The 27,941-nt window shown below is 37.8% G+C and overlaps 1 protein-coding gene across 12 annotated transcripts in view; it reads left to right on the forward strand.

The window, feature by feature from the left end:
- Positions 1-27,941, forward strand: part of fam184ab (family with sequence similarity 184 member Ab) — a 166,439-nt gene that overhangs the window by 97,404 nt on the left and 41,094 nt on the right. For 8 of the 12 annotated variants that reach the window (XR_015753705.1, XR_015753703.1, XR_015753702.1 and 5 more), the window contains exons 10-15: positions 4,652-4,693; positions 7,850-8,062; positions 15,749-15,902; positions 18,038-18,165; positions 21,770-21,954; positions 27,700-27,846. Coding sequence is in view for 5 of the 12 variants with exons in the window: in XM_087981028.1 (XP_087837154.1) it covers positions 4,652-4,693; positions 7,850-8,062; positions 15,749-15,902; positions 18,038-18,165; positions 21,770-21,954; positions 27,700-27,846 (869 nt within the window). In the remaining 7 variants the exon portion in view is untranslated. The remainder of the gene's footprint in view (positions 1-4,651; positions 4,694-7,849; positions 8,063-15,748; positions 15,903-18,037; positions 18,166-21,769; positions 21,955-27,699; positions 27,847-27,941) is intronic. The other 4 variants (XR_015753706.1, XM_087981045.1, XR_015753708.1 and 1 more) reach the window with 3 other exon arrangements.

Here is a 27,941-nt window from a genome sequence, read left to right on the forward strand (position 1 = left end):
GCTGCTACTATTTTTAGATTTCCAGAAGGCATTTGATAAGTTGTCACGTCAAAGATTATTGTGGAAAATCAAAGCTCATAGTGTAGATGGTAACTATATTTGCGTGGTTAGAAAATGAAGAATGCTAGCCTAGTGATATCCAAACTCACGTGAAAGCTGCCTTGGTCTGACAGATTTCCAGTTTAGTAAGGATGTGCAGATCTTTGAGAAATGTTTAGGAGATTTACTAGGCTAGGATGAGGGGTTTAACGACAAAGTTAGGTTGAGGATGCTGGGTTTGATATTGATGGAAAATAAACTAAGGGTAGATTTGATGAAGTTCAAGAACAAAATAAATATTTTAAGGTAGCCAAAAAAGAGCTGGAGATTTCTGACCCCCAGTTTGAAAATAATGCCCTCCCCTGCCTCTGCCATTAATACCTTGTTTACATATGTTTGCAGTCAGCACAGCTGACCTATTTTCTGCTATTATCAACTTACTATCTTTTTAATAAATACCACTTCTCTATGACCAAGCTATCCCTTTGCCTTTTGCTCTGGGCACCCTTGATCCACTTGCTTAATTCTCCCTTTTATGAACAGCATAACAAGTATCTCCTTCAGTTCCAAAATGATTCATTTTGGTTTTTGTTGCCAAAGTTGTGTTTCTCCACTTTCTGTTCTTGTTTTAGATCTCCAGTATCCACCGTATTTTGCATTAATATAAAGAAAGAACTGTTCTGTTTGCTGATTGTAAGAGGGCTGTGAGATGCAAATTTTAGCAAGAGTTGAAGGGTGGTTATGAGGAAGAACTTGTTAATGCAACAAATGGTAACAGTAGAATCAGAAAATCATAGATTTACTGCAGAAGAAGGCCATTCTGCCTAATATGTCTGCACCTGCTTTATTATCTAATGCCAATATCCTGCCTTTTCCCATATTCTTGCACACCAGTACTATCCAAAGAACCATCCACTGTTTTCTTGAATGCATCAATTGAACCTGTCTCCACCATAATTCCAGGCAGTGCATTACCCTAAGTAATTGCTGCGTGAAAAAGTTGATATTTTCTCACATCTCCCTTGCTTCGTTCGCCCATTATTTTAAATCTGTGCACCCTCATTTTTGTTTCTTTCATAAACGGAAACAGCTTCACCTTATCTACTTTCTACAGCCTGCTCATGATTTTTGAAAGAATCAATCAGATCTCCTTTTTGCCGTTTTTTCTCCAGGGAGAACAATCCCAACTTCAGTCTAATCTCATAGCTGAGGCATCTCATGCTTGGAACTATTCTTGTGAATTGCTTTTGCTCTCTCTCCAATGCTTTACATTTTCCCTATAATGTGGTCCACAATACTTCAGCTGAAGTCTACCAAGTATCTTCTACAAGTTCAGCATCATCGCCTTGCTCTGGTACTCTGTGGTCCCACTAATAAAGCTGAAAAAAGGAATGGAATATGAAAATAGGGAGATTTGTCCTAAAACTATACAAGGTTCTAGTCGAACCACAGCTGGAATACTGTGAACTATTTTGGACACCTTATTTAATAGCAAATACACTGGAATTGAGGTAGACAAGAGAAGATAAATGAGGCTGATACCAGGTATGGAGGGACTGCATTATAAGGAGAGGGTGAGTAGATTGGGCTACAATTCATTGGAATATAGAGGAATGAGAGGTGACTTTATTAAAATATACAAGATTCTTTGGGTACTTGACTGGGTAGATGTGGAGTTGAGAGTGAGGTGCTGGGAAAGCACAGCAGGTTAGGCAGCATCCGAGGCGCAGGAGAATCGACGTTTTGGGCATAAGCCCTTCATAAGGAATGAGACTTGTGGGCCAGGGGGCTGAGAGGTAAATGGGGAGGGGGTGGTGGGGTTGGGTGGCAAGGGAGCTGAGAATGTGATAGATGAACGTGAGAGAGAAGGTGATAGGCGGAGAGGAGGATGGAGCGGATAGATGGGAAAGGTGATGGACAGGTCAGGAGGTTGATGCAGATTTGGAGGCTTGGGACTGGGATAATGTGGGGGCGGGGGGGGTGGGGGGGAAGCATGGTACCACTCCGCCAAGGAGATATGCAGGTCCTGGGCCTCGTTCACGACCAAACCCTCACTACCTGACACCTGGAGGAAGAACGCCTCATATTCCACCTTGGGACCCTGCAACCACATGGGATCAACGTGGATTTCACCAGTTTCCTCATTTCCCCTCCCCCCGCATTATCCTCGTCCCAAGACTCCAACTCGGCACTGCCATCTTGACCTGTCCATCACCATTCCCATCTCTCCGCTCCACCCTCCTCTCCTACCTATCACCTTCTCCTTCACCTCCCTATCACATTCTCAGCTGCCTTCCCCCCAACTACACCCCCCGATGAAGGTCTTATGCCCGAAATGTTGATTCTCCTGCTCCTTGAATGCTGCCTGACCTGCTGTGCTTTTCCAGCACAACACTCTCAACTCTGATGTCCAGCATCTGCAGTCCTCACTTTCTCCTGGGTAGATGTGGAAAATTGTTTCCACTTGAGAAGAGGAGGACCAGAGGACCTAATCTCAGAATAAGGTTTATACAGAGATCTTAAAGCCGAGATGAGGAGGAATTATTTCTCTGAGGGTAATGAATCTGTGGAATGCTTACCTCAGAGGGCTGTTGAGGGCATTCTGTATATTCAAGTCACAGGTAGACAGGGAATCCAGGGTGTTGGGGAAACAGCAGAAAGTGGAGTTGAGGGCTATTATATCAATAGATCAGCCATGATCTCATTGAATGACAGAGCAAACTCAATGGCTGACCTGCCTACCTCTGTTCTAATATCATATCCATCTTATGGTCGAACACTATCCTTTACTTACTACTTTCTTCACCTCTCTGCCGCCATCAATGACCTTTGCGCAAATACACCTAGGTCCACCTGGTTTTGCACCTTCTTTAGAACTATACCCCTTTTTTATATTGTCTTTCAGTGTTCTTTCAGGCAAAACAATTCATCTCTCACCTCTCTGCATCGAGTTTCATCTGCCACCTGTCTGCCACTTCACCAACTTGACTATGCCCTTTTTGTAGTTTTACACTGTCTTCCTCACAGTTTAGAATTCTTCCAGGTTTTGTGTCATCTGAACACTCGAAAATTTTCCCATGCACAACAAGAAGTTTCATGTCTATCAGGCAAGCAGCAGTCCCAATACCAACCCCTTGTGGAACTCCACAACAGACCTTGCCCTAGCTTGAAAAATATCCATTGACTATTTATTACTCTCATTTCTATCACTCAGTCAATTTTGTACTCACATTGCCACTGTCCCTTTTATACCATGATCTACAACTTTCCTCACAAGTCTGTTCTGAGACACTATCAAACATCTTCTGGAAATCCATCTACACTCTTCAAATATGCTACCGTCAACAACCCTTTCTATTACCTCCTCAAAGAAATTCCAGCACGTTAGTTAAATATGATTTCCACTTCAGAAGTCCATGTTAACTCCTCCTAATCATCCTATCTTTTTCCATGTGAAAACTGATTCTGTCCCAAATAATTGTTTCAAAAGGTTTCCGTGCTACAAAAGTTAAATGAACTGGTTGAGAGAAGCATATTTAGATTAGATAATCAATTTGGTTGTAATTCTTTTTGAAAGTTTTTGTTGAAATTTTATTTTCTCTCTTTTTTTCTAATGAATAATGGAACTTGTCCACGCAAGTTACTGGGAGCTTCAAAATGTTATGGCTGTGTTGATGTATTGTAAGTTTAAGATGCCTGAGGCTGCTGTCCAGACCTCCCAAATAACTACACTGTCTCACTCCATTATTTCGGAGAGCACAGCTGTTGAAGTATAACTCAAAGCCAGGCATTAAAGGTAGCCACGTAAATTCTTCAAACTGCATAGTTCATTCTTTTAAGAAAAGTTGTCATTCAGATTTCTGTGCTAAGCTTTGTATGCAAGGTATGAAATAAAGTGAATCTGAGCAGTTTCATATCTTAGCCATTAACTAAACTGCGTTAATTAATTGGGTGTGAAAAATTTGGATATCACTTTGAAAATGGTACACTTTTGGGACTGCATTATGATTAATTGATTGTATAATGCAGAAGGAGCTTTAATCTGCTTGTTCTACAGTTTGGGAACACTTACTGCTAACAATGCATGGAAGACATAAAAATTGTCCTTTGCTTTAATTGTGCACTTCCCCATAGCCTTTCCAAATCAAAATGAATATTGAATGCAGAGAGCAGAATTTCTGCAGCATTATATTTATTATTACTGTTAAACATATTTTCTAAATATTTTGCAGTGCACACTTTCACAGATTATGTAGATAAAACATCATAATCAAAACCTAATGTAACAGAACCTTTTTATTCTTTTAGTGACTTTTACAAATTCAAAAAAACTGCTTTGATGTGAATTTTGCTTTTTATACTATTTGAGTCTTGTATAAACAAAATACTTTGACAATCATAAACAGTTGTTACAGTTTGTAACATATTCAATGTGAATGTGCAAGTGTTGAAAATATCATTATCTTACCTATATCATTTTTACTGTGTGACATTGTCACACTGTTTATAATAAACAATGGTATTTTCTTTCCATTTTTACTCCAAATTGTGTTTCTTAGTTTCAGAATTAGATTCTGATTTTTCTTTTTAATTTTTGTGATCTTTTTCATAGCGTCACTTTCTAGGTGAAGCTTTAGAAAAATCTATCAGTAATGTAAGTGAGATGCAATTTTCATCTTGCCTGAAACCTGACCTGTAGGTGTGGCATGCTGGCATTGCTCGATCTATTCGTGTTCAAACATTTCTCCAAATACCTATCCTATCTTGGAAAAGGGCTGTTTGTTTTAAAACATGAAAAATTTTAAAATTGGCCTTAAATCTAATAGAGTGCTCGTTTTGCCTGTAGTGCATATACATACATATGTATGCAATATGTATGTTTGTGTGTGATTATTGCATGTTTGCATTATTTGAATTGCGCTCATTCCTCATCACATGAATTGTATTAACTTACAGAAAAGATTTAACCTAGTTTTATATAGATTTAAAATTGTGAAATTTAATCCTTAAGACAGTGTCCAGCATATGAAGAAATAATATTTTAGTGCATTTTTTTTTTGAAAGGTCTTATAATCCCTAAAGTTACAAAAGCGGATATTTATTTGTCTTATAATTTTCTTACAATAAAAAGCTTTACTTGAGCTCTGCGTGGGAACAGGCTGTTTGTGTGGACCTGTTTCTCTTTTCCACTTTGTTCAAAAGCTTTTCTGTTTTGTCTGAGTAACAATGTCCACCATTCCCATTTTTATGTGACTTTATTGTTGTTGCTCCGTTTCTTAACTTTTCCTAACATGTAAGATCAGATGGCAATTAAATAAAATGTATAATGTGGTTGAATTTGATCTATTTTCATTAGAGATCTTGATTAAAGAAGGATTAATGGTTTTTAAGTTTTGTCTTCATTTAAGAAGAATCGTGGCCCGTATTATTTAAGACTTATGTTGAACACTAATTATTTTTCTTTTACCTGCTGTTTGAAATTGAAATTACATAGTGAAGAATGAGTATAAGATATGACTTTTAGTATACTGTAATGCATTAAGCAATGTGTCTTATAAGCTTCTGAAGTGAAAACAGTTGATTTTAATCTGTTAAAAGTTAAAAATCACACAACACCAGTTTATAGTCCAACAGGTTTAATTGGAAGCACACTAGCTTTCGGAGTGACGCTTCTTCATCAGGTGATTGTGGAGGGCTCAATCGAGCCCTCCACAATCACCTGATGAAGGAGCGTCACTCCGAAAGCTAGTGTGCTTCCAATTAAACCTGTTGGACTATAACCTGGTGTTGTGTGATTTTTAACTTTGTACACCCCAGTCCAACACCGGCATCTCTTAATCTGTTAAAACATTCTATCTGTGCATGAAGTATCATGCTACTAAACTCTGTATGTGTGCATGAACGGAAAGTAATTTGATAGAAAGCAAATATCACTCATGCTTGCTGTGATTTGAATGATTGGCATTTTGATGTTTATAGATTGTTTACAATATACACGTTAGTTTATTGGCAGTGTTTTGCAGATGTACTAGATAATAGGATTCGTAATCATGAATAAACATTTACAAAAGTTCCCTGTTAAAATATTCCCAAGGTAATACATTTGCTGTGGTTATGTTGAAGAATAATTTTTAAATATACAATGCAGTTCTTTGAAGATTCATTATCTCATGTTTGTTGACACCCAAAGTATTTGAAATGCAATACTTTATGAAAGTTAATTCTTTCTTTAATAAGTAAGAAAAGAGGAAAAATCAAAACTGAAGATTGATATGAAGGCATTCTTGAAGTTTAATGAGTGCAGCACAGAAATCCAAAATTACATCTTTCATGTTATTTATTGGGTTCTGACTAAATCAATCATATGGAATCATTTTCCACTTCTTTTTTGTGGTCTTGACTGTTCTTTTGCATTGAGGCCAGTAGTCTATGGTTCAAAAAACAGTGAACATTTTAATGGCTGGATTTGCCCATCCTAAATCAGGATGGAATGGAGGTGGAACACAAAAACAAATTGATGTGACAGCCTGCGTGCCAATTTGCCAACTCTCTTGTTGATTCGGACAGTTTTCCTAAGTGTAGGAGTCTCGTTGGAGGGCAGAGGATGGGAGGATTGGAGAAAGAGTACAGACAGGAAAGTGAAATTGTTTTCCTTATTAATTTGAGGTCATTAGAGAGCTCAGATGAGCTTGCATTCTGATTCTGAAGCTGATGTGACCACTTGCAGCTTAGCAGGAACTGGAGCAGCAGCAGTGAAACCATTTCATTTAATCTGAAAATGTGGAAGATTGGGCAAACAATGAACGGAGTAATAAAAATGACATTAACCAACTAAACTCTACCCTATTCTGGGTCCCAGCTCTCTATTAATGGTGGCCACTTTAAAAATGAAGGTCTTCATTTTGTTAAGATCATACACAGAAGGATACCACAGCAATGGTTGTTGATTTGAGTCAGAACATGGCCTACTTCTATAGTGCCCTGCCTTCATTTCCACTCACCACTGCAGCCTCTAACATGCTAATTTTTGTGCCATGAATCACTGATGTCGATAGACCTGTCTTTGGGTTTAAGATCCTTACGTTGGAAAATCAAGTTTCATAGCATCCTCAAGATTGAGCGAAGGCTGCTTCACAAATTGGAATTGAACCTAAATTCTGTTTTTTGCCTTTCATTTTATAATTTGTTGCTTTGGGCAACATAGACAAGTATGAAGTTAGAAAATTGACATTGTGTTCTCAAAATCATATTCTCCATTTGTTCAGTTATTTTCCAAGTTCCTAACCTTAAAATAAAAGTCTATAAGTAATTCAACTTCACAAATTCTTTTGCTTATATTGCTGAACTCCAGAGAATGCTTGAATGCATGGCCTAATGTGTAGTGCAAAGAAGGTTATTGTTCTAATGTTCATCAATCATTTGTCATTGCTTTTAATTTGTGAGATGAATCTCCACTACATGTCTTTGAGATTAAATATAACGATATGTTTAACCTACCAAGTCAAGTTCAATATAATTTAATTAGTGTCTTTACATTTGATTTGTAAATATTGCTACAGTCGGTTCTGCTATAATGCGTGTTTCTTCAACGCAAATTGGTGATTGAATAATTTAAACCATTATTTGTAGAATGCAAACTTTGTTTACCTATATTGGCTATAACATGATTCCAGTCCCATTGGTTTAAATGGTGCTTCTATTAAGCAATTTTCTTATAATATGGGATCGCACGGGAATGGAACTACCGCGTTATATCAGAACAGACTGTATCTTGAATCCCTGTTTCACTGTTAAATTCTGTCTGCTATAGATATCTTTGCTAAAACAAAGCCTGGAAATGCAGTTATCCCAGTCCCAAGATTCCTTACAAAATCTACAGTGCCAGTTCAACCGTGAGAGACAGCGACTCACACAGCAAATGGAAGGAATGGAAGAAGAACATAAACGCAAACTGGCATCTATGGAGGATGCACACAGGACTGCTGTCAGAAACCTGGAGGAATCTAAGGATCGTGAATACAAGGTATGTCGTTGGAGTATTACACTTTCAAAGTGTTGAATTGACTTTTTATTTTTCATGTTGTTTTCTTTGTGTAATATCAGATCATTTACTAATCATTAAATAACCAGAATCTGAAGTTATGGAATAATCGTTGGTGACTTTCTCATACTCCACCTCTAAAATATAAGATTTATGTATAATATTGAAAGTTTTCTTGAGAGGATTTAGATTATATCCTTAGGCTATTTATTCCAGTTTTTTAAAACTCTCATTTTGCAAGTTGACCATAGAGCACTTTCAAAGTAATTTTGCACTTTTGTCCAATATATAGAAAGATTTTCTTATTTTTCTATAACATAGAATTTTGCTGAGAGTCCTGTCTCATAATCCAAATCTTACTCAGGAATTACGAACATTTTTCTTTGGTTGCAATGTATGATAATTGTAATTTATATTCACACTCTGTAGTACATGGTACTGCTTAGTTATGTATGAAGCTTACATACTGTTTGAATCTTGGATAGACATAGAAGTTGATTCAGGAAATAACAACCTGCTTCAGCCCATCTGCTTCTAAAATCCCATGTTTTGATATCTTCAAATTGTTTTAAAAAATTCTCAAGGTCAGGTTCGTAGGAGAGTAGTCTGACACAGAACAAACGACCAAGAGGCGAGACTGCTAGAATATGGGCATTTTATTCCCCGCAGTGTCGCACAACGGGTCTGGCTTATACTCACTCTACATGTTACAAAAACTGGGAGCCGTCAGTTCTCGTAGAGCGGTTGCCAACAACCCACGCTCGGCGGTTAAACGTAACCCCGGAGCAGACTCACCGAACTGGAGACTTTTCCAGCTGATATATTCCCTTCCAGATATAAACATTCATGTGAACAGCAGAGCAAGGCTAAAAAACACATTCCATTCTGGTTACATACAGATAAGAAGATTCACACGGGACTAAGCAACACCTCCATTCCGGTTAGATTCACACATGTATTGGGACATAATTTTTAACCGTTTCACCACATTCCACTGCTTGGAATTTTACACCACATTCCACTGCTTGGCCCAATACATGTGTTACATTATGCTTAATTCAGTTCAATTCGTTTCAGTTAATTTCAGTTCAGTCAATTCAGTGTAATTCAATTCAGTTCCGTCCATTTCAATTCAATTTAGCTCAGTTCCATTTTGTTCCGTTCAATTTGATTCACTTCAGTTCCACTCAGTTCAGTTCAGTTCAATCCCATTCAATTCTGTTAACTCCGCTTCAGCCTTTTGGACATGCCCACATCCTCCGCTGTACCCCAGGCAAGGGGTTCTTCGGCAGGACTGGGATCCTTTCTCAAACAAACTGCCACGTACATGCCCACATCCATGCCATCCCGGGACGGTCGGGACCTCCACAGTTTGTTCTTCTGGTTTCTTAGTCGTTTTCCAAAACATTGTTCTGTATCAAAATCTCTCCTCAATTGCGATTGACCCTGCTCGACTACGCCAAATGTTTTAAAAAAAATTCTCAAGGTCAGGTTCGTAGGAGAGCAGTCTGACACAGAACAAACGACCAAGAGGCGAGACTGCTAGAATATGGGCATTTTATTCCCCGCAGTGTCGCACAACGGGTCTGGCTTATACTCACTCTACATGTTACAAAAACTGGGAGCCGTCAGTTCTCGTAGAGCGGTTGCCAACAACCCACGCTCGGCGGTTAAACGTAACCCCGGAGCAGACTCACCGAACTGGAGACTTTTCCAGCTGATATATTCCCTTCCAGATATAAACATTCATGTGAACAGCAGAGCAAGGCTAAAAAACACATTCCATTCTGGTTACATACAGATAAGAAGATTCACACGGGACTAAGCAACACCTCCATTCCGGTTAGATTCACACATGTATTGGGACATAATTTTTAACCGTTTCACCACATTCCACTGCTTGGAATTTTACACCACACAAATTCAAGTTTTACAGTGCTCATCTGGTTGGCTTTTCATCTTCATATCTGCCCAAACTTGGTTCCATGCAACCTCTGCTGTCCATATCCGAATACAGAGTCCCATTTACCCATCGCAGCTTGATCACTGACTTCTGTTACTTCCTGAATCTCCAATGCCTCAATTATGAAAATCTCACACTTGTGTTTAAATCACTCCATGACTTTACTCCTCTCTCTATCTTGAGACCTTAACCAGCCCTACCTTTTTCTGTGAATTCTGCACTTTTCCACTTGTCTTCTTGTCCATTCCCACTTCCTTTACTAACAGTTGTGCCTTCAACTGTCTTAATGTGAACATTTGGAATTCCCTTGTCAAACGTTTCCACTTCTCCACCTCTGTCTGAAGATAAAACTTGCCTTTGGCTTATTATCTATTGTTTAATGCTGTTTCAGCATTTATCTAATTAGACATCAGTGAAGTTCCTTGTGATATTTTCCTGTGTTAAAGATGTTTTAGAAATACAACATGTCATTGTTGTTCTGTGCATATTTGAATTAGCAATATTATTCAGAATGTGAGGGTAAATATTGTGGAAATATTTGGGAGGGTTCCAGGGCAATCTCATTCTGCTGAAGGCAGATATATTCTTTAATTGTCATTGAATTGTAGGTAATATTCATGCATACAGTATTTGCCATCAGAATATAAACAATTTACCTGAACCTGAACATAAGACGCTATGTTGAAAAGTATTAAACGAAGGTACAGTTGCAAAATATTCTTAGGAAAAGGAAAAGTAAGCCAGCGTTGATTTAAGTGTCCATATTTTTCTGCAATTATGCGTCAGTGGTTTCAAGATGTTATAATTGCCTGAATTCATCACATTCAGCAAGGATGGTCCATGAAAGAATTTGGCAATGAATTGCAATTAAATTGTATCTTTTCAAATTGCAGTATCTGGTTTTTCACAGGTTTGAATTCTCTTTGCAGCTGGTAAGATAGCCATTGACATTAATAAGCAATCTATTGCAAATGTTTTCCATAATCAATGAGGCATTTTGTTAATTATATTTCAGCTTTTCTTCCAGAATGCACAATGGCATAATCTTGATGACCACCAGCCTACCATGCAATCTGTTGGAATTTGTTGGAGGAAGGCAGAAAGAAATTTTTGGTTTTATCAATGAGTCTATTCTGAATTGCTGAACATGAAGAAAGTCAAAGGAATAGTCCCACATTCTGTAGTATATCTCCTGCATGTTGTCCAAAACAATGACAAAACCCCTACCACACCGCCACTTCATGTTCTGCCACCAATCTCTATCTCTGAAATAAGATATGAGTGTTTAAAATGTTGATTTGCAAAGCTTAATAAAAGAAATATTCATCTTGGATTAGGCCAACAGAAATGTTTACACCTCCACAAATTAGTGGTTTGCACACTGTGGCTGAAGGGTTGTTGCAGTTGTGAAAATTGTGTGTTGGACCGAATGATAATTTTAGGTGGCCCAGTGAATTTGCATTTCATACCTGTGTGCTTCACATCTTGCCCCCTTCCCTATGCTGGCGAAAATGGCATCTGCCAGAAATGCGATATAGTATCTGCATCTGAGTCACACCACCATTTTAAAAAGCCTCTGGAGTTAGCTGATGACAAACAGCCCAGATCTCAAGCAGGTACTATTGTGATATCTAATTCTCCCACCTATCATTGCCCCATCCCAGAACTTGGAAAGGGAAGGGAGGGAGCTAGTTGTCATCATCTACATTGGTACTAATGACGTTAATCGGAGGAGATAAAGGGTAGTGGTAGACTAGAGGCTTGTGACCGGTGGTGTTCCACAAGGATCAGTGCTGGATCCATTACTTTTCATAATTTATTCAAATAATTTGGATATGAATATAGGAGGCATGGTTAGTAAGTTTGCAGATGACACCAAAATTGGTGGTATAGTGGACAGTGAAGATGATTATCTCAGAGTACAAAGGGACCTTGATCATATGGGCCAATAGGCAGAGGAGTGGCAGATGGAATTTAATTTAGATGAGTGTGAGGTTTTGCATTTTGGTAAGGCAAACCAGGGTAGGACTTATACAGTTAATGGTACGGCTCTGGAGAGCGTTGCCAGACAAGGAGACCTGGTTATGGGGGCGCAAGATGGGGAGGGGGTTGGTGGTGTTGCCTGCAGGTGCATTTTTCCTGGAAAGTGGAGTAGCTGGTAGACAGTGTGGTTTGTGGCTGTACAGGACATTGGCGAGGCTGCATCTAGAATACTGCACACAATTCTAGTCTCCCTTCTATAGGAAAGATGTTGTTAGACTTGAGAGGGTGCAAAAAAGATTTACAAGGATGTTGTCGAGATTGGAAGATTTGAGTTATAGAGAGAAGTTGAATAGGCTGGGGCTATTTTCCCTGGAGTGTTGGAGGCTGAGGGGTGACCTTATAGAGGTTTATAAAATCATGAGGGGCATGGATAAGATGAGTAATCAAGATCCTTTCTCCATAGTAGGGGAGTCCAAAACTAGAGGACATAAGTTTGAAGTCAGAGTGGAAAGATTTAAAAAGGACATGAGGGGTAACTTTTTGCTCACAGAGGGTGGTGTGTATATGGAACAAGCTGCCGGAGGAAGTGATGGAGGTGGGTACAATTGCATCATTTATAAGGAATCTGGAAGGATATACGAATAGGAAGGTTTAGAGGGATGTGGGTCAAATGGGACTAGGTCAGTTTAGGATATCCAGTAAGCATGGACAAGTTGGACCAAATAGTCTGTTTCTTTGCTTTATGACCCTATGACTAGAGTGGAGGTTCTGCTGAAAACATTTGAGCAGTTAAGAACTAATTAAAAAGTAGAACCTCCAAGGTAACAATCTCAAAATGAACATAGGCCCCTTAGAAAATGAATCTGGGGAGATGGTTATGGGGAACAAGGAAATCGTAGAGGAGTTAAACATATGTATTGCATTAGTCTTTGTAGTGGAAAATACTTCAAACATCTCATTAATATTAACGAATGCAGGGGTAGAATTAAGTGCCATCACCATCAGTTGGGAAGTAGTATCAGACAAACTAATGGAGTAAAAGGCAGATAAGTCCCCTGGCCCTGATGGCCTGCACCCAAGGATCCTTAAAGAGGTAGCTACAGAGAGAGCGGATGCATTGGTTATAATTTTCAAAAAACCCTTGGATTCTGGAGAAGTACCAGACGATTCAGAGACAGAGGGAAATTGAAGATCAAATATGTAGGGCGATCTCAGATATATGTAAGAATAATGAGGTTGTAATAGGAGATGATTTTAATTTTTCAAACATTGACTGGGACTACTATACTGTTAAAGGTTTATATGGTGAAGAATTTGTTAAATGTGTTCAAGAAAATTTTCTTTATCAAAATGTCAATATTCCTACGAAGGAAGAAGCAAAACATGACCTTTTTTTGGATAATAAGAGCAAGTGACTGAAGTGATAGGGGAACACTTTGAGTCTAGTGATCATAATTCCATTAGTTTTAAAATAGTTATGGGAAAGGATGAGCCTTTATGAAAATCTTATGGAAGGCTTATCCATTGAGGGAAAATAGCTGAATTTTAAGAAAATAGTTCATGACCCAGAGCAAAATTGTATTCCAGTGAGGAAGATGGATTCTAAGAAGGGGATAACCAACTGTGGTTAACCAGGGAAGGTAAGGATAGCATCAAATTCAAAGGAAAAGCAACAGTGCAATGCAGCAAAAAGCCAGAGGATTGGGAAACTTTTAAGATAAAAGAGCAAAAGACGACCCAAAAAATAATAGAGGAAGAGGGTAGACTTTGAGGATAAACTTGCAAGTAATATCAAAATAGATGTAAAGAGACCCTTTAAATACAGTCGGTCCTTCTATAACGCGATGGTTGTGTTCTTGTGCAACCCCGTGTTATAGAAAAATCGTGCTTTAGAAACAGTGCTTAAAGTGTCAGTGATGTAATCGCGTTATAGCCAATGCACATTTTAAAAGTTCGCATTTTAGAAACAGCGTGCGTAATTCGTCAATCGCGTCACAGCAAATTTGTGTTGACGGAAAGCACGTTATAGCAGAGCGACCTGTGTATAAAAAGGCAGAGGGAGAGAGACCAAAGTCAAGCAGCAGACCCTTTGAGAACGAGACCTGGAAACTATTAATAAAGGACCAGGGAATAGAGAGAAGTTGAATAAATATGTTGCATCAATACTCACAGTAGAAGACGCACACAAATGATTGAATATTCAAAGGCCAAAAGAGTAAAGGAAACAAATATAATAAGTATAATTGGACAAAAAGTGCTAATGTGGCTAAAGACGATTACATTTCCTGGACCTGATGAGATGTATCTTAGGTTATTAAAAGCAGTAGGTACAGAGATAGTGGATGAACTGTTAATAATCCTCTACGAACACTAATTCTGGAAACTGCCAATGTAATACCTGTATTTAAAATGGGAAAGAGTTGAAAAATAGCTGTAGTCCAGTTAGCTGAATGTCTGTAATTGAGAAAATGTTAGAATCTGTTACAAAGAATTTGATAGCAAAACATTTAGAAATACATTATATAATCAAGCAGAGTCAGCATGGCTTCACAAATGGGAAATCATGCCTGACAAATTTATTAGATTTCTTTAAGGAAGGAACAAGCAGAATGTATAAAGGGAAGCAATGTATCTAATGTGTTTAGATTTCAGAGACTATTTGAAAAGGTACCACACACTGGCATTCTAGTCCAACAGGTAAAAGGATAGGCAAATGGAATGTTAGCCTCTATTTCAGAGGGAATGGGGTGGGAAAAGGTGGAGTGGTATATGTCTTGTTAAAACTGTACAAGACTAGAGTACTGTGAACAGTTTTTGGGCCCAATTCTAAGGAAAGATATGCTGGCATGCGTATGGAGGAACTGTCTTCTGAGGAGAGATTGAGTAGGTTGTGACTGTCACTCATTGGAATTTAGAAGAATGGGATGTCACTTAATTTGAAGTATACGAGATTCTTAGGGGATTTGATAGATTAGATGAAATAAGGTTGTTTCCCCATTGCGCAAGAGTCTAGGACCAGAGTGCATAACCTTAGAGTAAGGTATTTCCCTTTTGTAACAAAGTTGAGGAATTTCTTCTCATTGGGTAGTGCATTTGTGTAATTCTTCACCAAAGAGGATTGCTGAGGCTAGGTTGTTGTTCAAGGCTAAGTGAGATTTTTAATTAGTAATGGAATCAAGGGTTATGGGAAAAAGACAACAAAGCAATCTTTGAGGATTATCAGAGCAGCCATGATTTCATTGAATGGTGGAGCAGACTCGATGGGCTGAATGGAGTGCCTTCTGCTCCCACATTTTATTATAGTATTATGCTATTCATCAATTAAAGTGTTACATTGTGTTTCCAACATCAGGCTGACATAAGTTTTTAACAAGTTTAAAATAAAATTCTTTATTTTCTTGTCTTTTCAGTAAATATATTGAGAGATTATCTATGCAGTAGCTGATTTACTAATTCATTGAAATTTCATCTGTGTCCAATTGAAAATTTATGGTCTCAAATTTTCAATATGGATCATGAACTGCTCTGTTCATAAAAGATTGTAGTATCCAGAATTTTGAGTATATTTTGTATTTTGAACTGTAGGCCACTGTGTGAATAAATGTTACTTTTTCTGAAAATCTGAAATTGTAATTTGCCATCTAATGGTGTTACCTGAAAAGAGCCATTGAAGAAGAAATTGAATGGAGCAGTAAATAATGTAATTGCATTATGTCTTACAGCAATTGGAAGAATGTTTGAACCAGCAACATATGAAAGATATACAAGCTCAAAAGGAAGCCGAGAGAATGAACCTGGAGGCTTTACAAAAGGAAGCAAAGCAACAACTACAGGAATTGAGGGCAGAGCTGCAGGATGAAGGGAAATTACTGCTTGGTATGTAGATGGTGTCAATCCATTTGTTCAGATATATGGTATTACATCTTTGGAGCTGGTGGATCTTGAAACTGAGCCTTCTTGCTCAGAGGTAGGGAAACTACCAGTGTGCCACAAGAGCCCTCAGCTTGGTATACATGCTTACAATATTCTTCTAATTCAACTGAATTGTTGATATGATTTTGCTGCAACTTTATTAAAGGTGGCCTGTGTTCCTCTTGAGAAGTTCTGAGTTTTTTTTAATTCATCTGTGCAGTAAAAGTTGACCTGTTATAGATCAGCAATTAATTCCCATCTCTAAATGCCTTTGAAAAAGTTGTTTGGAGCCACTGCCTTACACTTCTTCAGTCCGTGTGATGTAGGTATACCATGAGTGCTGTAGGGAAGGGAGTTCTAGGATTTTGACCCAGCAAAACAATTAAAGGAACAATTTGGTTCTAGGTCACAATGGAGGGGAATGTGCAGGTGGTGGTGTTTTCATGCGGCTGCTGCACTTATTCTGCTAAATGATCCATGTCACGAGTTGAAAGATTGTTAGAGCAAACTTGTTGAGTTGCTGCATGGAGCCTTGTAATTGACATCAAAAATACAGCCAGTGGAAGGCTTGCAGAGCTGCCCTGTCCAACTGCTGACCAGCTGACTTCAGTTGGATTCTAGTTCTCAACTTCTACTGACCTTCCCCGAATTGAAGTGAGCTTTCAGTAACATATGATACCCCATCACTTAAAGTAGTACCAGAATCATTACAGTTCCCTTCAGACTTGCCAAGTTATAGGACTGAAAGTAGTCTGGAAGAATTCTGTTACAATTTGACTGAGCAGTCCTGCACATCTGTCTGCTTGGTGCCACTCATTGCATCCCTTCCTACTGGTTGAAATAAGCCATAGCTAGTGAAATCAGTCTTGGCATCCCAGAAGTATAAGCTGTCAGCTGCAACTGTTGAATTGGACTGAAAGAATTAACTTCAGAAATATCAATGTTTCACTGAGAAGGCCAACACCGCTTTTGCATTTTAGAATGTCTAACCTCACTCAGATTCTGAGACTGACACTTTGATTCCCAGGAAGCAAATAAATGAAAATATATGGAAATGCCTTTTAAATTTTATTTCCAGATTTTAAATAAATAATTTCCACTGCGTCATCTACCTTAAAGCAATTATTCAGTTTTGTATGAATAGAAATGTGTTCCCCAGAAGAAATAATGTGATTTCATAGATCTGTTTTAAGATTGTGAGATATTTAATTTTACTGATAAACAGTGTCTCTCGTAGTGGCTTGGTGTGCCTCTCATTCCAGGCATGAATCTCTTTCAGTCATATTCTTAGATTGTCCATTTTACACTTACAACGTGGATACATTAACTCATTTTTAGATTGTTCATTTCTATGCATAACTGGCGTATCATTGAATTTTGCTGTTTAGATGAAGGATATTCAGTCAATCTAGCAATTGGCTATTCAGTTAAAGCCATTCTATTGCCCTACCAGCATATTTGAATCTTTTAATCAAATGTTTATCTGTTTCCTTTTGAAACGTATTGTAAGTTCTGTTTGAAGTAATATTTCTGGTGGGACATTCTGTTCTAATTTGCATCTTAGAAAATAGCTCTCTGTCTACATCTCTGCTTAGCTTTGTAAATGGTTTTGTCCTTTACCTTATCAAAATCACCTATAATGTAGAGCATTTCTTCCCTTTCTTAAAATTGTTGGGAAAAATACATTCCCATTTTAAAATAACATGTATTGCAATATTAATAAATAATTATTTGAACTTTACTGCAGAATAGTTAATCTTCTGTTAGACAAAAATCAATTGAACACCAAGTTAGTTTTAGGTCCCTAGTGATCATCAGGATAAAGAACAAGAAGAAAATGTCACAGCGTTCTTATTTTTAATATGCAAAACTTGAAAAAAAAGCAAGGATGATATTACATTCTTTATGATATTTACTTTCTAAAAGTTCAGACAGGTAGAGTTATTTTAAAAATGTCATTATAAGATGCAAATAATCTTGACAACCTTGTTTTCCTTTCTCTTGTAAGTTTTGTTTTCTCAGTTCATATATTTGCACAACAGCTTAGAATTATGTTAAGATGTTTAAAATATCAATGCCATATTGTATGATCTTTCCAGCCTCTCTGCGTTCAGATCTCAACTATCAACATTCCGTTGCAATGGATAAACTGAGGCAAAATAACCAGCAGGAAATGGCAGCTGTGAGGATGGAATTAGATCAGACTGTTGAGCAGCACAGACAGCAGGTGGGTTAGTTTATTATTCTATATTTTAAAAGAAAAGCATTTATACTGTTATTCCACATATCGAAGAATGATTCTAGATATGGAGCTACTTAAACATGATATTCAGAATGGTTAGTTCAAATATAATTATCTTACCACAGAATGAGATTTGTTTCGATAATTGATGTGACCTTGAAGTTAAACCAGAAGACCAAAATGATTTTTGTTTTGAATTGCATAATATTTTTATTGAAATTTTATTTCTATGTTCGTTGCCATTGCAGTATAGTTTCTGACCATTGCAGTAAAGTACATTCACTTCTTGGTGGTTGTTGGCACAGATGCACAAAAATAATAGAGAGAGATTCTTTGATTGGACATTTTTTTTCACTTTGTGAGTAATATGCCCTTCTTGCAGAATCTCCAAATTGATGTGAATTAAGAATTATACGCTGGGAATTGTGAACATTGCTCTATTTTGTTGATTTATCCTCACTTCATTATCTCTTACGCTTTAAAATAACTCTCTGTCAGCCAACACCATATTAATATCTAAAATTCACCTATGCGCACTTCAAATTGGATGCAATTTGCCAATAAGTAATTATATCATATAATTTGTACTGACACAAATGAATTTCTTTTTAAATGTTGCTTGTGTTAGTTGAGAACTCTCCAGTTGCATTTTCCTTTTGTGCAGTTTATCACTATGTTAATTGAAAATGTTATGGGAAACATACCAACTTTGTGAATGATTCTGACAAATTAAACTTTTGCTTCTTTCAAAAATGATGTACCTGCACTTGAAACTCGTTGTGGTCATCTGTGTTTGTTTAGAAAACTAAATACAGAGTCATTCAATTATACCAACGAGATTATTTGTATATTTCCAACCTAATTAACTTCTTAACAGGATGATTTATGACTCCCATCTTATCACCAATTGCAGAGACATTATGTCCTTGCAAATTAGTTGAAATGCTATAATGGGGAATAATTAAAAGGATGATGAGCAGTTATTTGGTAAGTGCAGAAGAATTGTTCTTGTACATTGATGGAATTGTTAATTGCTTTTAGTACACAGCCAAAGATTCAGACCTAGTTTTGATTGCTGTGTTGGGTGTGCAGAGTCAAGAGCCACCCTAGTTACATGAAACCAAACTTTAAAAATCATTGTCTGCACTTACAATTTTTTGGTCTAGGGATTTGGGGCAGGCTAAATTGCGATACAGTGACCCAGGAAGGACTTGAGGATGTCAATTCCCACTGGGCAGGGCAATAAGCTTGCTTCAGGACTCTAACACAATGGTCAAAGTTTAAAAATAATGTTTAAAAGTTAAAAGTGTAAACTTTAAAAACAAAGTTTAAGGAGCAAAAGTAACTCCCCTTGCTCAATCTATGTCACCCTTTTCTCTTCTACCAATGTCTATGACCTCTCATGCACCTTTGCCTTCTGATAATCTCTATGGTCCTGGATAGTCCGTATGCTCATCTACCCATCCCCACAGTCTTAACTCTGTGCTGTCCTATGTCATCCGTTATCCCCATTGCTTTTTATAGGGCCTAAGTGAATTTACACCTTCCTAACCATAACACTTTGCCATGTTTTTTGCCATGCCAACTCAGTTAGTATTTCAACATGGGCTAACCTGAGGCAACATGCTGACAGTGTCTATTGATGATGCCACTATTAGAGGGAAAAAAATACTGGTAACAAAAAAATGTCAATACGATTGAAATTACTTCAACTGATCCCATGTGAAAACAAGCATGTTACTTAAGTGCTTAACCCTTATATGCTTAACTCCTTGTGTCAAGAATACAATGCCATTCAAAAAGCAGTTGGAGTTATCCATCAATATGCATCCCAGTTTTTTTCTTTACTTTGTCACATTCCATGAATGAATATCGGCAGCAAATGTTGGCTCAACCAGCAACACTCACATCCCATGAATGAAGTCTTAAAAAAAAAGTGGACATCACCAGCTAAGTCAGCATTTATTGGCCATCCCTTATAGCCCAGAGAAAGTTAAAAATTAACCACATTGCAGTGTGTCAGGAATCACATGTACATCAGACCAGATAAGTATGGCAGATTTCCTTACGTAAAGAATATGATTGAAGCAGTTGGATTTTTACAACAATCGACAGAGTTTACATGGTTGCCATTAACTGGCCTTTTATTCCCACTTTTATTGAATTCAAATTTCACCATCTGCCATTGTCTCTACCACATTTTGCCAGAACATCAATCTAGGATTCTATAAATTCCTATTCCATCACTATGCCACTGTCTCTCTCCTTGTCATTGTTCATTCAGGAAATCAGTAACTCAACACAACTTCTTTAATGGTTTTATATGAACAGGCACTCTGAAATAGCTGGTTTTTTATAACTCCAATTTTTTGGATTGTTTATTGAGAATTTTGCCAGTCCTACAGTGTTTATACACGTCTAACACACAAACCTGCCTTTTCACAGTTCCAACAGCTGCCTATTTCCAACAAACATGCCTTAATGTTCTCAAAGAATGCCTTAGCTCGACTAAACTTGTCCCAGGACTAGATTTGAAGGAGGAGAAAGTGAGGACTGCAGATGCTGGAGATCAGAGCTGAAAATGTGTTGCTGGAAAAGCGCAGCAGGTCAGGCAGCATCCAAGGAGCAGGAGAATCGACGTTTCCGGCATAAGCCCTTCTTCAGGAACCTTTGCTTTTCCAGCAACACATTTTCAGCTAGATTTGAAGGAGTACTGTACAATTCGAATAGGGATATATATATATATATATAAAACATTCCTCCAGCTCTCACCCCTCACACATACCCTCACCTCTCCTCAACCAGCACCCTATGAGGACCATTTGTATTCTCCTGAAAAAGTATCTTTTTCTTTCTCTTACTCCCTTACCTCTGTGAAAATTTAATTTGAGTCATGAATTTAATCATTGTGATTGTATTTGTGAATAGGAACTGATGAATAGAATGAGTTGAATGGAGCTGTTATTTTAATAAAGTTTTCATAATTGATGCACATTGTGTTTATGGATTTTTTTGATGGGGGAAATGGAATTGAAATTTGAGCCATTTGGTCCCTTTAGAGCTTTTTGGAATTTCTCATGTTAATCCACAGACATGATCCATTCCCTTCACCACCAACACTTAATAACAGCAGTGTGTGCTATCTACAAGATACACTACAGAAATTCACCAAGGCTCCTCAGACAGCACTTTCCAAACTCTCAACTGCTCCCATCTAGAAGAACAAGGGCAGCAGGCACATGGAAACACCAATAGCTGCAGGTTCCCCTCCAAGACATTCACCATCCTGACTTGGAAATGCATCGCCATTCCTTCATTGTCACTAGGTAGAAATCCTGGAATTCACTCCCTACTGGCATTGTGCATCTACCTACAGCACATGGACTGCAACAGTTCAGAGGGCATCTCAACATCATCTTCTCAAGGGCCAGTAAATGCTGGCCAGGTAATGTTGCCCATGACCCACAAGTGAATAAAAAAAATTGGGTGGATGCTGTGCATCCTCTTGTGTGAGTTTAGAAATGGATGTGCATTTCATAAAATTACACCTTTATGCTTGTTAATATATAGAACTATTTTTACAATCCAGAAGAAAGAATTATTGAGCAGAATATCTAATCTACAAGAGGAAGTACGGCGTTGTGAAGACCATATAAAAGAACTGAATGAGGAGAGCCTGTCTATGCATGACAATTTGAGCACCTTGACCAAAGAGCTAGAGTACAAAGGGAATGAAGTTCTGAAGATACGAAGTGAAGTCAACCAGAAAATTAGGTAAACCATTTTATCAAACAGTTTTGATTAAAAAAAAACTTTGTTTGGTTAATTATTTTGAACATTTCTTTACAGATCAGGTTTTATAAAGAAAAGTTCTCATCAGAAAAAAAACATGATTGCAATTGGAAATAGAAATATTGAATGTTGCACTTCATAATTTTTCAAATATACAATGTCCAGCACAGGAATCAATTTGTAATTTAAATAAATGAATCAAAATCTAGCTTCTGCAAGCATTGAAAGATGAGGTTTAAAGGTGCTGCCTTTGGTTACAACTCCTCCAACTCCTTCCTGTTCTCCTTAGTTAGGAGACAGCTGGCTAATTCTTGATTCCTTCTTACTTTGTGATGAGAATTTGAGACTGGTTAAATATATATTCCGTTTGTTTGGTTTAACATAAATTATCCACTTATGATGTTTAATTTACAATTGATTGGTGGATTAAGTGATGCAAAGTGATATTTACAAACATGAGACATGAAAAAGAAACGTGCAAACTATTCTTGACAACAACGCACAGTTGCTCTGAGTCTGCAGACTTGACATGCCAACGTTAAACTGACACATTCACTTCCAGCATCTCCAATTATTGCTACACATGAACCAGCGGCTAGAGAAGTTAGAGGAATGTGGCTTGACAATGTCAATGAATTTCTTTCCTCTCTACTAGAAACTGTTGGCCCTTTAGAAGATACCTCTCCATAGATGCTGCCAAACCTTCAGTACTTTGAAAGATGCCTGTTATTTAAATGTGAATTTTGACTTCGTGACATAAATGCTAAATACAGGATTGATGAAGGTAGTTGGGTGCATGGGCTTTCAAAAACTGTGTTCAAGCACCAAATTCGGGTTTGATAGAGGAATTAACATTCGAAGGGTAAGATTATCTATTTTGGTAGGAAGAACAGATGTGCAAACTGTTTTTTAAATGATTGGAAGTTTTAGATATGTAAATTAATGAAGGCTAACATACAGGTGCACCAAGCTATTATGTAAGCTAATGAAATGTTAGCTTTTATCACAAGAGGATTTGAGTACAGGCATATGAAGTTTTGCTTCAGTCATATAAAAGCTTGGAAAGACCACACCTGGAGTACTGTGTACAGCTTTGATCTGCTTAGCTCAGGAAAGATATCCCTCCCATAGAAGGAGTACAGTGGAGGTTCACCAGACGTGTTCCTGAGACAGTGGGACTGTGCAATGAAGAGACGTTAGGCAAAATGGACCTGTGTTCTCTAGAGTTGCAAAGAACCAAGAGCTGATCTCATTGAAAACTACAGAATAGCTAAAGAGAGGAGAGAGTAAGATGCTCTTCCTGGTGTAGAGTTGAGAATCAGGAGGCACAATTTAAAAATGAGAGGGACACCATTTAAAACCAAGTTGTGGAGAAATTTCTTTCCTCAGATGGTGATGAATCTTTGGAATTCTCTTCATCAGAGGTCTGTGGAAGTTTGCTGCTCAAGTATGTTTAAAGTATGGGTCGATTATTTTTTTTATTCCCAGTGGTGTAACAGGTTATCAAGATAGTGTGAGGGGCAGGGGGAGGGAGAAAGCAAGTGTTTGATCAGGCATGTTTATATTTAATGACACAGTGGCTGAATGGCCTGAATTATCTTAAGAATTGGAGCGCATGGGATTAAAAGTACATTAACTTTGCAGAAACAAAATTGGTTGAAGGATTGAAAGCAGACTATAGTAGAAGACAGTATCTTTGAAATTGAAGTCAAATTGGAGTAAGATCCCCCATGGACAGGTGTTGGGATTAGTTTTATTTCTTATAAAATAATTTGTCGATTCAGGCATTTGGGATGTAATTTCAAAGGCTGGAGTGAACATGAAACTGGCATGTAGAAATTCATGAATAGAATAGCTACAGACTTCAGAAGGATATGGACAAATCAGTAATGTGAACAAAAACATAAATAGTTAAATGCAAAGAAGTGAAAAGGTACACTTTGAAAATACGTCCAATTTTTCCACTTAAGATTTAAACAATGCCTTCAGAATCTCACTAATCAGTACCATTACTTTATTTCTATGCAATCACAACTCACTTTTATGCAGCTTCTCAATTCTCTTCTCCTTCCCTGAGAAGCTAGATGGCACCAATTTTTGAGTTGAAAGTCAGAGCAGGCCACCAGGAAGTTGCAGCTCACTGCTTCCTTCTCCGGGCCTTCGTGCAGTCCCACCTTCCTCACAACATCACTGCGTGCTCCATGGACACTGTCTACCCCCATACTCCATCCACACAAGTCAGTTGTGAGCACCCACGAGTACCATGACATCATTGTGCCTGCTGTTGGACTAAGTCACACACCACTTCAGCCCTTCAGTACCTGATATTGGAGCTCAGGCACATCAAGGATTTGTATTTTACTATCCTGCTTTGTGTATAGGGACATACACACATCTTATACATCTACACAGGATGATCTTTACAGCTTTTGGTTTACTACTTCAGCAGCTATTAATTTTGTGCTCACTTGGAGGCTGCCAACCTTTGTGGTTTGCAGTCCTTTTAACATTGAAGAGGAAACACCCAATTTTTCATGATTCCCCAGAACATTGAACAGTAAAGGAGATGGCCATGATGTATACAATAGTGAGAGTGGTTGATAAGTCTTGATGACAGACGTATCCAGTGGCGCACAGCAAGTCTGAGTGGTGGCTCTGTAAGTATGAGGTAGCAGAAAAGAGGATGCTGGCACTTAAACTTTCAGTAGATAATTAACCTTCTTCCCACACTGAGAAAACCAAGCAGCTTACATGCCATTCCCTGCCCCAGGAGCCCAGTGCATTGTAAAGGAGGTGAAGAGTGGAAGATTGCATGAGAAAAAAACACCATGGTTCCTGGCTGTGTATCTCACTCGGAAAAGCTTTTTGTCTCAAATCGGAAAATTCAGTTGATTTAGAACAAAAACGAGGAGTTTATGTTCAAGCCATAGCAAAATAAAAACTGGTTAGACTCCAGCTGATGTATTACGACCAACTCTGAATAACTTATGAAGGATGTCAAGGTAATAAAGAATATGGAGATTTACTAGTAAGGTAGCATAGGTAAAATAATTCACTTACTGAAACAGAGATTGAGTTTATCTCCTTAGATAAGGAAAAGTATTTCCAGAGATATAAGGTTCATATGAATATAAGATGTGGGAGCTGAAATAAGCAATTTGGGCCCTTCACTCTGCTCTTTCTTTCAGCAAGATCATAATTATTCATCAATCAAGATACACCTCTTGCAGAATCACCGTTTCCTTTAAATTCCTTGCTGTGCAGGAATATACTGATCTCTCTTGAATAGAGAATTTCAAATATTCACAACTCTTTGAGTGAAGACCATTGCTCCTTTGTTATGGACCAGGCCAGACCATTCAAAACATTCTTGAGAAGGCAGCTCAGACCATAACTTTGCAATTTGTTTCAGTAAGTGTACAGTGAAAACTACCCGGAGTAAGTTAGCGAGATTGACTACCAGGTTTAGAACAGACAAAAAATTTATTCACAAAATTACACAATGAAACGCAAGCAACCAAATAAAGAACCCCTACAGAACTCAGTCTATTCAAACTAGACTTAATTATGCTGTTCCGAATATACACAACAGACCCAATAAACAAACCCTCTTGAAAAACCGTATAAATGGAACAGATGCTTACAGGTTGAAGTTAGAGAAGCCAAAGGAAAGAGAAAGTTTCCAGGCAGCTCACTGTTGAACTCTCAACCAGTTCTATACTAAACTAAGTTAAAAATCACACAACACCAGGTTATAGTCCAACAGGTTTAATTGGAAGCACTAGCTTTCGGACCGACGCTCCTTCATTAGGCGACAATCACCTGATGAAGGAGCGTCGCTCCGAAAGCTAGTGAGCTTCCAATTAAACCTGTTGGACTATAACCTGGTGTTGTGATTTTTAACTTTGTACACCCCAGTCCAACACCGGCATCTCCGAATCATGTATACTAAACTAAACTGCTTAGCTAAAGAGCTGACCATTCCCCTTTCATTCTACAGGTCACTTTTAAAACATGACCACTTTGGCCTGACTTCTCATCTATTTACATATAAACAAAAGGCCTCTCAAAATCCTTTTCATCTCTGTACGAAACCAGACTGATCGGAGCCCAGCCTGGTTTATTACCCCTCTGAGAAAAAAAATCAAGGACAGAGTACCCTTGAGCCAAGGAACAGCTTTTAGAAAAGAAAGGACTAGCCTTAGAAAGGACACCTTATCTGAGTACGAAATGGTGGATTCCTTACTCTATGACACTGATTCCATGCAGTCAAAAAATGGAGGAAAGATTTGCCCAGTTATGCTTGAAAGAATTTAACATGTTTCAGTTAGATCATTCCTCATACTTCTAAATTCCTGGAAATATATTCCTGAGGCAGTTCCTCTTAGATCATTCAAGGAACCATTCTAATGAGCATTTGTTTCATTTTATCCTGCAGCAATTGTGTCCTTCCTTCGGGAAGAAGACAAAACTGAATATGATACTTTTGGTTTAACTTCACCAATATAATTCTAGTAAGACTGCTTTATCCTTAAACTAATCAATTCAACACAATAAACTAATATCCTATTGCTTTTCAAATTATTCGCACTACCTGGATTCAAAGTCTCCGTGATTATATACGTATCTCCCAGCATTCAAAATATCTGGGTTTTATTTTCCCTATGAGAGTAGATACTTTCACAAATTTAAGATGTTTGACAAAAAAAATCAACAGAAGCATGAAGAAAAATTAATTCATGCAGTTGTTACAATAAATGCACTGCAGAAATGGTCATGAAAGCAGATTTAGTCGTAACTGTCAATAGGGAATTAGATAAATGTTTGAAGGGAGAAAGAATTTCAAGGTTATGGGGAAAGAGCAGGAGGGTGGGACTAATGAGAAGTGCTTTTGAAAAGTTAGTCCATTTACAATTGATCAACTGGCCTCATTCTGTGCTCTCCTGACATCAATAAGCAACTTTGGGCAAACAAGAGTTAGAAATGTCATGGAACTCCAGTTAGTTTCTGTCCACAACCTAGAATTTCTGGGAACTCACTGACAGCTCACCACTACCACCTCAAGGGTTTTGGGATGGACAATAAATTTCTGTCTATCTTGCAACATTGCATTCCACAAATGAATTTAAAAACAAAGTAGCACCTCCTGCAATTGTTCAAGCTGGCAACTAATTGAACACAGACTAAAACAAAGAACTGTGGGTGCTGAAGATCTGAAACAAATTCAATTGCTGGAGAAACTCTCAGGTTTCTCAGCATCTGTCGAGACAAAGCACAGTTGATGTTTATAATCCAGTGACCCTTCCAGTGGTTCACAGATGCTTTCTGACCTGCTGAATTTCTCCAGCAATTTCTGTTTTGTAACTGAACACAGATCAGGCATCAAATCTGAACTTTACCTGTCTAACGAAAATAAGTGGAGAAAATGAAAACTTAAGTAGATAATAAATGTAAAACTCAGAGGTATTAAGCACTAAAGGGCTCTGTTGAAGCAAAAAGAGGTTACAGAAACATTGCTAAAATGAGAAGTTTTGACTGACCCTGCCCTATGTATGAAAAGTATAGGCAAAACTTTACATTGTCTACTTTGTTTTTCTCTATTTACCTGAGCGATTCTGGCAACTTGAAATAAGTTGGAAGGGCATGGATATAATTTTAGATTAGGTTTATGTTAGTTGCTATTAAGTAAAATTGGGAGTTAGCTTCACTTTGTCTCTTTTTAAACAGGATCTATGAACAGGAGATGGTAAAGAAACAGGAGAAGATGATAAATGAAATGACTGCAACCCACATCCGGGAAACTCAGTGCATGCTAGCAGACTTCAACAAGGCACAGGATCTCCTTAAGGATAAAATTTCTTCTCTGGAAATCTTGTATGTTTTGCAGAATTTTAAATAATGATTTTGGAACTTAAATAGTTACAGTATTAGGAAGGATAATACATTTTTATTCAACATTTGTGAGAATA

Source organism: Chiloscyllium plagiosum, unplaced genomic scaffold (assembly GCF_037043375.1).
Source record: "Chiloscyllium plagiosum isolate Xiang-an unplaced genomic scaffold, Cpla_swu_hap1 HiC_scaffold_3, whole genome shotgun sequence".
In the NCBI taxonomy this organism is placed as follows: Eukaryota; Metazoa; Chordata; class Chondrichthyes; order Orectolobiformes; family Hemiscylliidae; genus Chiloscyllium; species Chiloscyllium plagiosum.